Raw genomic sequence first — 15,856 nt, forward strand, 5'->3', positions numbered from 1 at the left:
TGTCCTTTCTGAACAGCCTGTAGAGGTGTCAGTGTTCCCATTAAAACCAGTGAACTTGCCTCATCCAAAACCACAACAGCTGAACCCTTTGACTTCCATCAATTCTAAGTAGTTTGGTCATCTGTTTTTTCAGATTAGAAATGATAGAAGATAATTTATAATCCATATTTTGCATAGCATTAAGGATGAAAGAGATTTACATCTCTTTTTTTATTTTTATTTTTATTATTTACTTATTTATTTTGAGACAGAGTATCGCTCTGTCGCCCAGGCTGGAGTGCAGTGATGCATCTCGGCTCACTGCAAGCTCCGCCCCCTGGGTTCACACCATTCTCCTGCCTCAGCCTCCTGGGTAGCTGGGACTACAGGCGCCCGCCACCACGCCTGGCTAATTTTTTGTATGTTTTTAGTAGAGACGGGGTTTCACCATGTTAGCCAGGATGGTCTCTATCTCCTGACCTCGTGATCCGCCCGCCTCGGCCTCCCAAAGTGCTGGGATTACAGACGTGAGCCACCACGCCCGGCCATATCTCATTTTTTTAAAAAAGGGACTTAGGATAGTGAGCTTAAGTTTTTTGAAAAATCATCTTATTCCTAACAATGGCAGATTAATGAAGCATTTCTGAACGAAATTATTTCATCATATTCTGATTAAGGAACTCTGCATTTGAGAAAGCTATAAAATTTTTATATTCTTCAATTAATACTCTACATAAAAGATTCTAAAATGGCTAACCGTACAGTGAAGGATGCGCACAGCACCCACCGCACCAACGCTCAGTATCTGGCAGAGAAGATCATTCGAACTCGAATCTATGAGTCCGAGTACTGGAAAGAGCGGTGCTTTGGACTTACGGCTGGGGCTTGTAGTCTGTAGAGCCATGGAGTTAAGGTTTGTGGGTGGCATCTATGGTGGCAACATAAAACCAACACCCTTTCTGTGTTTAACCTTGAAGATGCTTCAAATTCAACCCGAGAAGGATATCACTGTAGAGTTTATCAAAAATGAAGATTTCAAGTATGTCCGCATGCTGGGGGCATTTTACATGAGGCTGCACTGCAGTTGATGGCTACAAGTACTTGGAGCCTTTGTACAAAGACTGTCGAAAAATCAAGAGCCAGAACCGAAATGGAGAGTTTGAATTGATGCATGTTGATGAGTTTATTGATGAACTATTGCACAGTGAGAGAGTCTGCGGTATCACTCTGCTCCGGCTGCAGAAACGCTAGGTATCAGAGGAAGCTGAGCAGCTGGAGCCTCGAGTTAGTGCTCTGGAAGAGGACATGGATGATGTGGAGTCCAGCGAAGAGGAAGAAGAGGAGGATGTGAAGTTGGAAAGAGCGCCATCACCTGATCACCGCCGGAGCAGCTCCGGAGACTTGGACAAGCCCGGTAACTCTCCCACACTGCGCTACAGAAGGAGAGTAGGAGTCGCTCTCCTAGAAGGCGGAATCGATCTCCCAAAAGGAGAAGCCCCGCCCCGCGCCGAGAAAAGCCTCGGAGCAAGAGTCCAAGACGTCACCGCAGCAGGTCCCGAGATCGGCGGCACAGATCCCGTTCCAAGTCCCCAGGTCATCACCGTAGTCACAGACACAGGAGATACTCAAAGTCTCCCGAAAGGTCTAAGAAGAGCCACAGGAAGAGCCGGTGAGGGAATGAGTAATGGACTCAGTTTGGTTTTAGTCCACATGGCCTCCTGTGGATATGAAGGTATCTGTCTATGTGGAAAGATTAAGATCTCTCCCAGCTAGCTATAAGAATATTTTAGTTTTTTGGCCGGGCGCGGTGACTCACGCCTGTAATCCCAGTACTTTGGGAGGCTGAGGTGGGCGGATCACAAGGTCAGGAGTTCGAGACCAGCCTGGCCAATATGGTGAAACCCCGTCTCTACTAAAAATACAAAAATTAGCCAGGCGTGGTGGCAGGCGCCTGTAGTACCAGCTACTCGGGAGGCTGAGGCAGGAGAATCAGTTGAATCCGGGAGGCGGAGGTTGCAGTGAGCTGAGATCATACCATTGCACTCCAACCTGGGTGACAGAGCGAGATTCCATCTCAAAATAGTAATAATAATAATAATAAAAAATAATAATATTTTAGTTTTTTTATCAAGTTTCTCAACCTTTGTTTTTAACGAAGGAGATGCTGAGTTTTGTATCTCTTTTTAATCATAATCAACATCAGTTTTTTACCCAACTAACCTTGACTGTATTCAAACTTACAAGAGTAGAAGGGATCTGGAGGTTGGGGATATGAATGACAAGGAAAGGATGTGGCCACCTGATGACGCTTTCCCTTTTTATTAAACCAGACACACCTGTTTCCCATTTCTCTGTAGTTTAGTTTTTGGTTTGTTGTGGTCGGAACTGCTTTGAGAATCCTGGGATTTGTGCTGCTGCTGTTATTCAAAGATGAAATGAGTAAAACGTAGTAGCTCCTAACTTTTTTCCAGCAGCAGCAAACGGTAATAAACATGAAAACTGGTTAGCAGCAGTTTTGAAAGAACAGAATGCATTCAAATGTAAGGCTTCTTCTGGATCATTAAAGCCAGTTTCATCAAACAGTTCAACAGAGAGTGGCACTTAATACCCTTTATACAGCCCATTTTTTCATAGTTTCATTTGTTCTTGCCCACAAGCTTAAAATCCAGGTTAAGGTATCCAGCCTTTATTATATAAGCATTGACATTACCCAGGCCTAGTCAGTAGCAGTAGGGTAACAGGATTGAAAAAGATTTGATGGAGAGGAAAGTATCTAATACTAGTCATGGTTTTGACCTAAATTGCTAGACAATAGTGCCATTCACAAAGTCAGAAAATACAGCAGGAAAAGATGGCTTTTAGAGGGGCAGAGAATTAGAGGATTGTGGTAGTAATGAAAATGATGCATTCAGTTTAACAAGTTTAATTTGAGACAGCTATGGTATAGCTAAAAAAAAAAAAAAAAAAAGGACCATAAAGTTGGAGATAGGGACCAGAGTTTAACATAGCGATCAAGGCCAGAATTGACAATGTTTCAGTAATTGTGAAATCTGTCAATAAGACTCCCCAGAGTGTTTATATATATCAGAAATGCACACAACAGAACCATAGGCAACACCAACACTGGTGACGGAAAGAAGTAGAAGAACATTGGAATGGCCCATTCAGAAAGACAGGAGAATTAGGAGAGAATAGGTGAAAGAAGCCAGGGGTCAAGAATGCAGAAGCAAAGGAAGGACTAAAAAGCCTCCATAGACTTTGATAATCAAGAGATTATTAAGATCTTTGCTAGGAGAGTTCCTTTACCTGTACTTAACTCCCTTAAAAAGAGAAAAGTGATTGAATGACTCCCAGCAACTGTAGTCCCAGCAGGAACTGTGAAGACCAGCTGCCCTGCAGGATCCAGTTTTTCTTGGGAGGTTGTATCTAGTCATAAGGTAAACATTCTCTACATTCTATTGCCTGCTCTTGAACTGAGACTTCTGCGGCAGTATTAAAGCATTTTTTAATCTTATTTGAGCTTTCATATTCTTCAGTGATTCCTTTCATAATACCTGAGTTAATAAAGGTGGTCTGAAAGAGCGCTTTTGGTTTCTGATACAACTACATAGGACTACCTTTTAAGATTCAATATAAGCATCTCTATGTAAATGTAAAAAAAACTATATGTAAAAATTAATAATTGGCTGACAATGGAATTCTCTAAAAGATCTTCTGTTGTGAAGATAGTAGCTCCACCACCCCCCATCTTCTCTGGGGCATTTCAGGAGAGCAAAACCCCACTCTGCCTGCCCTAACAGGGGGTCAAGCTGGCTGGAAAATATCTCACCAGGGTCTGCCTCATTTGAAATACTCACTGTCAAAAACCATGACCAGCAGGATACCGTATATATCCTAAAGGAGACCAAGCTACAGGAAGCTCCTCTTTACGATGCTACTACTAAATGAACTGTAGCCTTCTACTTCTAATTCAGGATAAGGAAAACAGCTAAACACGGGCAATCTTTCAAACTAATAAAAGCAGAAAAAACTATGGGAAAAGAAAATTTTACCAAAACTATTCTCCGTAAGTGATTCTGTCCCAGAAACAAGTGAGGTAGGACTTCAGAAATTTCACCTGGCACAACTGTTATAAAACCGTGAAAAGCAGCAATGCCATTAGTAACAACTAACATTTATTGGGTACTTATATTGGCCCACCTCTGTGCTACAAATTTATAGATATTACCTCATTTGCTCCTCAGACCACTGCTTATTCCATTTTACAGATAAGGACTTTGAGGCTTAAGAAAGTTAAGTACGGCCGGGCGCGGTGGCTCAAGCCTGTAATCCCAGCACTTTGGGAGGCCGAGACGGGCAGATCATGAGGTCAGGAGATCGAGACCATCCTGGCTAACACGGCGAAACCCCGTCTCTACTAAAAAAATACAAAAAACTAGCCGGGCGAGGTGGCGGGCGCCTGTAGTCCCAGCTACTCGGGAGGCTGAGGCAGGAGAATGGTGTGAACCCGGGAGGCGGAGTTTGCAGTGAGCTGAGATCCGGCCACTGCACTCCAGCCTGGGCGACAGAGCGAGACTCCGTCTCAAAAAAAAAAAAAAAAAGGAAAGTTAAGTACTTTTTCCCAAATCTAAGGCAAGTTTCACTCCGAAGCCTTGGCTCTTAACCATGACACATGTCACCATTCCACCACTGAATGTGACTGAGAATCTCAGAAGACCTGTCATGAGAATCTAATAACAATTATACCCTAAGGTATTGTGTATAACTTTTATTTTGTTAGTATTTGCCAAAAAAAAAAAAAATACATAAGAAAATATTGATAGCTTTATACTAATCCATTTCATTTACTACAAGATTATAATTGGTACTGAAACAGCTCAGCCTTAATTTCCAAAACTTTAAAATATATGTGGCAAAGGTTTCTTTGCCTCTTTTAATGTGTATCCAACTAAAAATATACTTTTAAGTAAGAAAACTGAATGTTTACAAAGTTTACAAGCATCTAAAGTTAATTCACAGCAATATTTTTAAATGCTTTTTTAAAAACAAAGCAAATAATAACTCCATAAGCGTACTAAATAATTTGGAGTTTTCCAGGGCCAAAAATGCATCATAACTATAAACATACAACTTAACCAACATTTTCACAAACTAATGCTTTCTAAAAAACCTTCTTACTAGCTATGCTCATACTTAACTTTTGCTACCTGTCATTGTTATTTCATACAACTTACAAACAGACAATATCAACTCTTCTTCAAAAAAATGTATTCTGAAATTTTGGACTTTCTGGAATTTCAATTCTCATAAGATGTAATACTTTTTCTTTCTTTCTTTCTTTTTTTTTTTTTTTAGAGACAGAGTCTCGCTGTCACCCAGGTCACATTGTAGTGGGTAATACATTTTTAATGCTATAAATTAAGTTTCTATATAAAATTTCTCATATATATTGATTTTGGAATTGAAACAAAAAAGTAATACCAGATTTTGGAGCAAATGTTTATGCATACAAGTTACAAATAAAGTTGTAACTTGGAAAAAATGAATATTTGATGCACAAAGATCTACAGACTCCGGGATAACAACTGTTTTAAATTCATTTTTTCTTCTTGAGTACACTTAATGTAAATTAACCTTTCCATTTCCTCATTTCTTAAGATTAATTTCTGTTGCAAGGGTTTTAATAAAGTTCAGCGAAAGTTTAACTCAATAAAATCAGCTTCTGAACACATTAATTTAGCCACAAACCTATTTTAGTCAACTTATGATTAAATTAAAAATCATTCAGGCAAATTATAATTATTTTCTGTCATGCATATTTCTCAAAAACAGAAGCATATGCATTCCCCACAGTCTTGAATATATCCCTCCGTAAGAAGGGGTGTGTGTGTGTGTCTGTGTCTGTGGGAGGGCTTATTAAAAAAAGACACTAGAAGTTCTATTTAAGTAACAACACTACTATTAAAAAAATTTTTTTTTGACATAGGGTCTCTGTTGCCCAGGCTAGAGTGCACAGGCTGGTTACCGCTCAGTGCAGCCTCGACCTCCCAGGCTCAAGCAATCCTCCCACCTCAGCTTCCCAAGTAGCTGAAAGTACAGGTATGTGACACCATGCCTGGTTAATTTCTGTATTTTTTGTACAGACAGAGTTTTGTCATGTTGCCCAGGCTGGCCTCCAACTCCTGGACTTAAGTCATCCACCCACTTCAGCCTCCTAAAGTGCTGGGATTACAGGAGTGACCCACCACACCTGGCCCCAAAATCTTTTAACCTACTTTCTAGTTGTATCTAGTTTATATCATGTCATCAAATTCAATACAACAAAAATACCTGACTAGATCTTACTATTGTTCTTTCTTCCCAGCTACACTACTTAAGTGAATGGTCCGATAAATTGTACAGCTATAAAATAATATTTGCTAAAAATATCTTACTGTCAGACTATGCAAATATCATTTTTCATTTTTATAAACTTAAAACTACAGTGTTCATTTTGATAAGAAACAATGAGACATGACTGTAGGAATGCTGATTTTTTTTTCTTTCAGTTCTATTGGGTACACTGAATATGGCATTTGTTAGAAGTCATTCCCCACCTCTCCACCCCTTCTTGATATTTCTACACCCCCCTCCCCCTGAGATAGAGTTTTGCTCTTGTCCAGGTTAGAGTACAGTGGCAAGATTTTGGCTCACTGCAACCTCTGCCTCCCGGATTCAAGTGATTCTCCTGCCTCAGCCTCCCAAGTAGCTGGGAATACAGGCATCTGCCACCACGCCTAGCTAATTTTTGTATTTTTAGTAGAGACAGAGTTTCACCACGTTGGCCAGGCTGGTCTCAAACTCCTGACCTCAAGTGATCCACCCGCCTCAGCCTCCCAAAGTTCTGGGATTACAGGTGTGAGCCACCGCACCCGGCCTTTCTCTATTGCAGTGTTTCTTAAAGGCTGGGGGGTCGACTAAGTTGCTTGCACCAGAACTGCCTAGCACCTTGCTAAAAAATTCAGGTTTCTTAGCCCCACAGCTGCTGATGCAAAATCTGTAAAGAAAGAATTCTGAGGTCCTCAGATGATTCATAAATGATTTGATCTGAAAACCATTTTTCTACAGTCATTATCCTCAAAGTTAAATCACAAAATGTTAACTGAATTTAAGAAAAATTGTTAATTTTTTAATTGTATAAATTGAATTTAAATATGTAAGGCACAATCACTAATCAAGAAACAAAATGTATTTTTACAGCAATCTCAATTTTGCATTATATATAATTTTAGCAAAGCAAGAGAAGATGGTAAGAGTATAAAGTAATGCGAAACAGAACGCTGCAGTTAAGAACATTCGAGCAAAATGAAAGTATATTAATTAATCACAGAATTTTCTAGGGTATAATCTAGGGGCATAAACGTCAATGTGAAGGTTGAGTTAATAATAAGCCTGGAAATTGCACATGCATAAATAATTTAGTGTTTTTTATGCACTTAAAAAGACATCAATCTTCATGTATGAGATGACAGGCATATTAATCTGGTTTTAAAAATCCAGGCAGGGCGCAGTGGCTCATGCCTGTAATCCCAGCACTTTGGGAGGCCGAAGTGGGTAGATCACTTGAGGTCAGGAGTTCAAGACCAGCCTGACCAACATGGTGAAACGCCATCTCTACTAAAACTACAAAATTAGCCGGGTATGGAGGTGCCTGCCTGTAATCTCAGCCACTTGGGAGGCCGAGGCAGGAGAATCACTTTAACCCGGGAGGCAGAGGTTGCAGTGAGCTGAGATCATGCCATTGCACTCCAGCCTGGGCAACAAGAGCAAAACTCAGTCTCAAAAAAAAAAACCCCAATGTCTTATTTCATAAACTCCTATGAATTAGAACTCCTTCTATTATTAAAATACTCATGTGCAACCAAAACATTAAGAAACAAAAGCCCTGAGACATGAAAGTTAACATCACCAGAAAATTGAACAATTTAACATTCCTGCCCAAAGGTACATAATTAAATCTAATCATTAGGAAACATCAAACGAACTCAAATGGAGGGACTGTCTATAAAACAACAATCCTGTACTGTGGAAAATGTCCAAGTCATGAAAGGTGAAGAAAAACTAAGGAACCACTCTAGACTAAAAGAGATGGTAACCAAATGTAATTGCTGACCCTGGATTGGATCTTGACCCAGAATATACATGTGCATGCATAATACATGTCAATGAGACTGGAATAAGGTCTACCAGTTAGACAAAGGGATTGCATTATTACACTAAATATGGCCTGAGAAGCACTCTGTACTTCTATATTTGAGTCCTTGTGGACGAACTGTAACCTAGCTTAATAGGCAGACAAGATTGATAACCTAACTAGGAGTATGCACCTGTAACAACAGCCGAGTCTTGGCCAATCCCAGCGGACGTACTTCAACCACTCACAGACTGCTAAGTGTTCAGACTGTGTTCAAATAAGACAAATGCCCATATGTAACCAATCCAGCTATTTCTGTACCTCACTGCCGGTTTCTGTATATCACTTCCCTTTTTTTGTCTATAAATTTGTTCTGACCACAGGGCATCCCTGGAGTCTGTCTGAATCTGCTGATTCTGGGGGCTGCCCGATTCACGAATCGTTCATTGCTCAATTAACCTCCTTTCAATTTAATTCGGCTGAAGTTTTTCTAATAACAGTATCAATGTTGATTTCCTGATTTAGGTTATGGTACAGTGGCAAGGTAGCACGATGTCCTTGTTCTTAGGAAATAGGCACTGAAGAAATTAGGGGTTAATGTTTCAACTTATTCTCAAATGGTTCACAAAATATTATGAACAGAGAGAGAGAAAACTACAGCAAATGGGACAAAATATTAACAAGTGGGCAATTCAAGTGAAGGATTTAGAGGCGCTTTTCCTACTATTCTTAACAACTTTCCTGTAACTTTGAAATTATTTCAAAATAAAAAATGCCCAAAATATTTTAAAAGCTATAACAGGAACACACAAAAAATATCTAAAATGTTTAGAATATGTTTTTAAGCTTCATATCTAAAGGAGAGACCTATGTCCATTTAAATATTTTGTGAATTTAGACTAAAACCATAAACAAATTGAATTTTAAGTTCTATTCAATGCCTTCATACTGGAAATCACAAAACTGCATTGCTTATTTTTTATTCTATCAATTATATGTTTAATCCAAATCTAAATGTATATGAAAGGTAAATACCTCTATACGTCCCATATTCATATGAAAAATATTTTAAATGTTGCCTTTTACAGTTATTTTTTTCCTTCAAGGATCTCTTAATGATTTATTGTATCGGTCTTATCAACTATAACTAATTTTGTTATGAAGTAGTTTTAGGCCAGAATTCTGTCTATTTAGTGGTGCCTGAATATGCTTATTATACACATATAAGTAACAAAGAACCCATCACATCAGATTACCCACACACTGTATTTTGTTAAAGCACAGATAACTATTTTGCAATATGATTTACTAATCGATCTAACCCAGTAATTTTGCTAAAGGTTTACTGTGTAGGAGAGAGAGAGATAAGATTAGAGGAAGATGTTAATTCCCTACAACAGGGCCTGACACACAGTGGGCATGAGACACGTATTTGTGGGAAGGAAAAGGGATTATTGCAAAATTTAGATCATTAGCAATATATCACTAGAAACTATGACATAGCAGCATAATAATTAGATGCTTAAAAATATAAAGATGAGAAAATAATGCTTCTGAAAATCTGTCGATGTCAAGAAACAAAAACTCTTGGTGAAAATGACTTTCTTATATTTCTAGCATGCTTTTTTAAAAAGCTAAAACTATCAAGGATGTTGCTATATTCATATCAAATTAACACTTTGAAAAATATTTTTTAAAACTTGCATATTGTATAATATAGCAAGCTATAAAGCTATGAAAATCAAAAAACAATCCGAATATCAAGGAATTGTCACCAAATATAATTGAAAGTTGCTAGCATCAGAATTTCTTGATCTGTGTTTCAAATGCCAAAGTCTACAGGACTGTATTCTAAAGTTCTATCTGATACAAGCCCTGACTTGGCTATTGAAAGTTATGGTGATTTACGGAGAAACTCAAAAGAAAATGCAGTCACAGAACACGATGTAAACCAAAAATAAAAGCACCTCGCCCGCCCCCACCCGCAATCATCTGAATGGACTTCCTCCTCAGCTACGGCTCTTTTAAAATTTAACCTGAGAGACTGGTTCAGGCCATGACAGGAAGTGGGGGTCAGACATGCCTGATTATAATCTCCAGCATTAAAATCAACACAGACTTTAAGTCTGAAACATTTTACAACTATTCTCTCTGAAGCCTGCTACCTGGTGGCTTCATGTGCATAATACAACTTTGGTCTCTGCAACCTCTTTTTTTTTTTTTCTGAGATGGGGTCTCACTCTCGCCCAGGCTGGAGTGTAGTGGCACGTTCTCAGCTCACTGCAACCTCCATCTCCGGGGTTCAAGCAATTCTCCCACCTCAGCCTCCCGAATAGTTGGGATGACAGGGGTGTGCCACCACACCCGGATAATTCTTGCATTTTTAGTAGAGATGGGGTTTCACTAAGGGAGGAGACCACCCCTCATATTGTCTTACGCCCAATTTCTGCCTCCAAAGAAAGAAGAAGTAAAAACTAAAAGGCAGAAATGAAATCCACAGGCAGACAGCCTGGCAACGCACCCTGAGCCTGGTTAAAAATGACCCCTGACCTAACCAATTATGTTATCTATAGATTCCAGACATTGTATGGAAAAGCACTGTGAAAATCCCTGTCCTGTTCTGTTCTGATTACCAGTGAATGCAGCCCCCAGTCATGTACCCCCTGCTTGCTCATTCGATCACAACCCTCTCACGCAGACTCCCTTAGAGTTGTAAGCCCTTAAAAGGGACAGGAATTGCTCATTCGGGGAGCTCGGTTTTTGGAGACCTGAGTCTTGCCAAAGCTCCCGGCCAAATAAAGCCCTTTCCTTCTACAACTCGGTGTCTGAGGGGTTTTGTCTGCAGCTTGTCCTGCTACATCACCTTGTTGGCCAGGCTGGTCTCGAACTCCCGAGTCTCCACAACCTCTTATTGCAACCCAGACATTCCTTTCTGTTGATCCCAGGTTTTTGGATAAACTCAACCAATTGTCAGCCAGAAAATTTTAAAATCTACCTATAAGCTGAAACTCTCCACCCCCAGTTGTCCTGCCTTTCTGGACCAAACCAATGTATTTCTTAAATATATCTGACTGATGTCTCATGCCTCCCTAAAATGTATAAAACCAACCTGCACCCCAACCACCTTGGACACATGTTTTCAGGACCTCCTGAGGGCTGTGTCATGGGCCATGGTCACTTATATTTGGCTCAGAATAAATCTCTTCAAATATTTTACAGAGTTTGACTCTTTTCTGTCAACATAAGTGTAAAGGCATTTCAAATATTTTTTCCTTTTAAAATCAAACTACTGTTTAGCACTTCATTTTCCAAACAAATAACTGTTTACAATTGGTTGAATATAGAAGATAAACGAAATCTGAAGTTTAGGTATACTTTGCATATGTTAAAGGGTCACCAAATAGTTTAACACACTCTCATTTTTATTAAAGTTAATCACAATTCCTACTTCAAGATATTCCACAACATAAGAAGAAAAAGAGTAATACAGCCACTTGAAGGCAGTACTAGTTGAATTAATGCAAATTTTAGAAATATGATTTAAAATATTTTTTGCAAGACAGGCATCTAATAAAATATGTGAAATTCTCATACTATGTAACCAAAGGTAAAGACTCCCTGACAATTTCTTCCATATAAAAATCCAACATGAAACTGATCAAGTAGAATAAGAGCAGAATGAATGTTAGGACTTTTGAGAACTAGTAACCTAATTGCTCAATGAAACATTCAGCTGCAGAGGAAACATTACAATGTAATGTAATAAAATAAATAGCACCTTGGAAAAACCAAGTTATTTAAAGTAAAAGTTTGCAAAAATGTTCTGAACTGCAAATCTCTATGTGAAAATAATCTGTAAAGGAGGTGGTAACACAAAATCAAGTCATTTTAAAAAGTGTAATGTTACATGTTGATTATAAATGGAAACAATACAGAACATTCAAAGCCAAAATTACACCTAGATATCTATAGTGAGGGAAAAAAGTTCCTTGTCTTTTTAAGTCACATATTTAATATTCTCTCAAAAACTGGGTTAGTAAATCAACATACTTGAATAAAGGAGGGAAATTTTTTGAAGGACCTACTTACAAATTAAGGCAGTATGAAAGTAGCTCTGGTGTTTCTTTTTTATTAAACACAAGGACAGGAACTTTATTACAAGACTTTTTGCTATTCAATGGAATTCAGAATGAAATGAGTCTGTCTAACGATCATACCCCAAAATGTTTAGTTATATAAGTACCACAAAGGGATTATCATAACAATTGTTAATGAGATAATTCTACAGTATAGAGACTTTCTCAACCAAAGTTCTGAGTACAGCATCATCATCTTCATCATTATCACCATCATCATCACTATTTTTCAGAGACAGGGTCTTGCTCTGTCACCCAGGTTTAAGTACAGTGGTACCATCATAGCTCACTGTAACCTCGAATTCCTGGGCTCAAGTGATCCTCCCACCTCAGCCTCCCAAGTAGCTGGAACTACAGGCATGTGCCACCATGCCTGGTTAATTTTTTTTTTTTTTGTATCTTTTTTAGGGATGGGGTCTTACTATATTGCCCAGGCTGGTCTTGAACTCCTGGGCTCAAACGATCCTCCTGCCTCAACCTTCCAATGCTGGGATTACAGGTGTGAGCTACCACTCTCAGCCTGAATACAACATTATAGTCAGATGTCATGTTGTTTTTTTAACAGTGGGGCAAATACTTATGCTCTTCCTAGCTCCTTAAAACCTTAACAGTTGAAAAACTTATCCTTAAGTGGCTAATTTAAATGAAGAATAGATTTCCTTAGCAGTATAAGTAATTTCAACTGCCTAGAAATATTTCCAAAGAATATTTTCCAACTATGACACCTACTTGAATATATGTGTGTTTTTATGCTGCTACTTTATCTACATCAACAGTCTTACTTTAGCAAATTATATCCACGCTTCCAAAAATTGTTATTAATCATAATGCTGCCTTATTTCCTGAAAAAATAGATTAGGGGTTCAAAAATACCAATACATTATTAACAAGTTGTTATAATTTTGCATTTATTTTCATTTATAAATATCACATAAATATCACTGGCACTTATAATAGTAAATCATTAATTTCTAAATATTGATTTAAAAAGCTTTGAGCATGTTTCAAAAGAATTCAGTAAAAGTTTTTTTTTCCCCCCAGATAATACACCTAATTATTTTCTTAATAATCAATACCTACCCAAGAGTTACTGATATTTGCACAGTTCTTGTACAAAATAGATCTGGCAGAAGAAGAACACAAATACTGGCAAATGCCACATCTCGAGTTATATTTTAAGAAACCATACAATCCATGATACTTCACAAAGTTGTTTATTCTTGTTACTAAAACTTGGACTCAGGTAATCTTGGTTATTCTGGAAAAAGCACCTTGTTTGCAGAGATCATTTAATCATCCTTTTCTACAATCACCTCTCCATGAAGCACCTTTCTTCTTTGACGTAACATATGAAAATACAGTTGTGGAAACACTTCATTGAAAAAGAAAAAGAAAAAGAAGCTATTGCTTTACAATTACTTATACTTGAATTAGTAAATGTGGCAATGTTAGAGAGTAAATACATCCCATACCACTGCTGTTCCCTGGATACATACAGAGCTCAAGAGTGTAAGAGTGCAAATGGAGGCCCACATACCACATGCCTAAATATTCTAATGCTGTAACTGTTGGGGTTTTGTTTTTACTTTTGCTTTTTTTTTTTTTTTCCCCCTGAGACAGAGTCTCACTCTATTGCCCCAGCTGGAGTGCAGTGGCATGATCTCAGCTCACCGCAACCTCTGCCTCCCAGGTTCAAGCAATTCTCCTGCCTCCCAAGTAGCCGAGATTACAGGCATGCACCACCACCACACCTAATTTTTCTGTTTTTAGTAGAGATGGGATTTCATCAGGTTGGTCAGCCTGGTCTTGAACTCCTGGCCTCAAGTGATCCACCTGCCTCGGCCTCCCAAAGTGCTGGGATTACAGGCATGAGCCACTGTGCCTGGCCTATTTTTGCTTGTTTTTAACAAACTTAAATGCCTTGATAAAAATACCTTCATAATGACTTAGAAGACCATGTTTGAATTTAGAATGCTTAAGTCTTTGGAATGCTGTGCCAGAACATTCCCGCACAGGGAAAACTGGCCCACCTAGCCTCCCCTTCTCCATTCTACTGGCTGTATCCTGTACTGCAAGGGGCCTCCTGCACATGTGTGAGGATACCCGGGTGCAGACATCTGAGCTTCATCCATACCCCTCACCAACAGCTGCCCCCCGGCTATCCTGTTTTCTCAAGGGTGTGTATACTGGTACATAGTTAACCCTCAGGACAGTGGATCGAGGAAGAAGCCTGATTAGGGCCCAGATGCATGCTTATTGCCATCTGGGTAGCAAATTCCATGGTCTCAGGTTTCTGGAATGTGATCTAGAAGGCAATGGGGTACTGTGTGGAGTGACCAGAGAAGGGCTACAACAAGGTCCTCTTAACAGATCCTAAAGCAGAAGCTCCTCCTGGCTAGGTGTAAGGGTATTTAGTCTATTATATAATAAACACATGAATACGTATGTTATTAGGTCAGTTGGACAAATTGTCATCTGTCCAGTCAAATTTGAAGAATTATTTTGAACCAATTTGAACCAGTGTTTCAAACCGGTGTTTCATAGTATAAATGTTGGTGGATAAACAAATTAGTATCAGCTATAAACAATACCAGTGTAAAAATATTTCTGAATATGATGATCAGAATAATCAAACCAATGAACCTTATCCCAAAACAAGCTTTGAATATCCTGCTTAGGCAACTTTGGGTAAAAATTTCTTTGTAAAACTTAGCTCAAACAGAGCAAAAATACACAATAGGTTTTATTTCTTTCTATTAGGTACTTCCTAAGAAAGGTTACCATCATATTATATATACCTAGGGGGCTAAATTTATTCAGGTCATAATTACTTAAACTCACTGACCATTATTGTAAATACTTCCATAAAATTCTGAGTGGCTGAACAGAACATATGGGCTTGAGTTCAAACCCTGGCTTGATTCACCAGCTAGTGATTTTTTTTTTTTTTTTGAGATGGAGTCTCACTGTCACCCAGGCTGGAGTGCAATGGTGCAATCTCGGCTCACCGAAACCTCTGCCTCCCCGGTTTAAGTGATTTTCCTGCGTCAGCCTCCTGAGTAGCTGGGACTACAGGTGCCCACTACCATATCCAGCTAATTTTTGTATTTTTAGTAGAGACAGGGTTTCACCATGTTGGCCAGGCTGGTCTCGAACTCCTGACCTCAAGTGATCCACCCACCTTGGCCTCCCAAAGCGCTGGGATTACAGGCATGAGCCACTACACCTGGCCGCAAGCTAGTGATTTTTAAGCAACTCACTTAACCTCTTTCATCTTAATGTAAATGAGAAATAATACTACTACTTTTGAGTACTAAGTATTCAAAAAGTACTTTTGATTAGCAAAGGATTTAATAAGCAAAGTAAAATTAATTGATTTATTACTAACATCAAGAATGCAGGGGGAGGAGGGAATTAAAAAAAAAAAAAAGAATGCAGTGGAAAACATGTCCTGAGGTGAGTGACCCTCTGGCCAGTGGGACTCAGTAGCTGGCAGCATGGTGAACTGGGAAGCTGCTACTGGTACAGGCCAGAGTCTCCATCTCCCAGGACAACTGAAAAAGGTGCT

The 15,856-nt window shown here is 38.9% G+C and overlaps 1 protein-coding gene and 1 pseudogene across 4 annotated transcripts in view; one reads left to right on the top strand and one right to left on the bottom strand.

Moving 5' to 3' along the window:
* The first annotated feature begins 719 nt into the window (after positions 1-719).
* LOC144330995 (pre-mRNA-splicing factor 38A pseudogene) lies at positions 720-4,585 on the top strand (annotated as a pseudogene). Its single transcript, XR_013397787.1, has one exon. The product of XR_013397787.1 is annotated as a pre-mRNA-splicing factor 38A pseudogene (transcript).
* An 8,594-nt stretch (positions 4,586-13,179) lies between these two features.
* Positions 13,180-15,856, bottom strand: part of HACD1 (3-hydroxyacyl-CoA dehydratase 1) — a 28,936-nt gene continuing 26,259 nt past the window's right edge. For 2 of the 3 annotated variants that reach the window (XM_015146546.3, XM_077945103.1), the window contains exon 7: positions 13,180-13,660. In XM_015146546.3, the coding sequence (XP_015002032.2) occupies positions 13,578-13,660 (83 nt within the window). In that variant the 3' untranslated portion in view covers positions 13,180-13,577. 3 annotated transcript variants of the gene reach the window in all.

Source organism: Macaca mulatta, chromosome 9 (genome assembly GCF_049350105.2).
Source record: "Macaca mulatta isolate MMU2019108-1 chromosome 9, T2T-MMU8v2.0, whole genome shotgun sequence".
NCBI classification, from domain to species: domain Eukaryota; kingdom Metazoa; phylum Chordata; class Mammalia; order Primates; family Cercopithecidae; genus Macaca; species Macaca mulatta.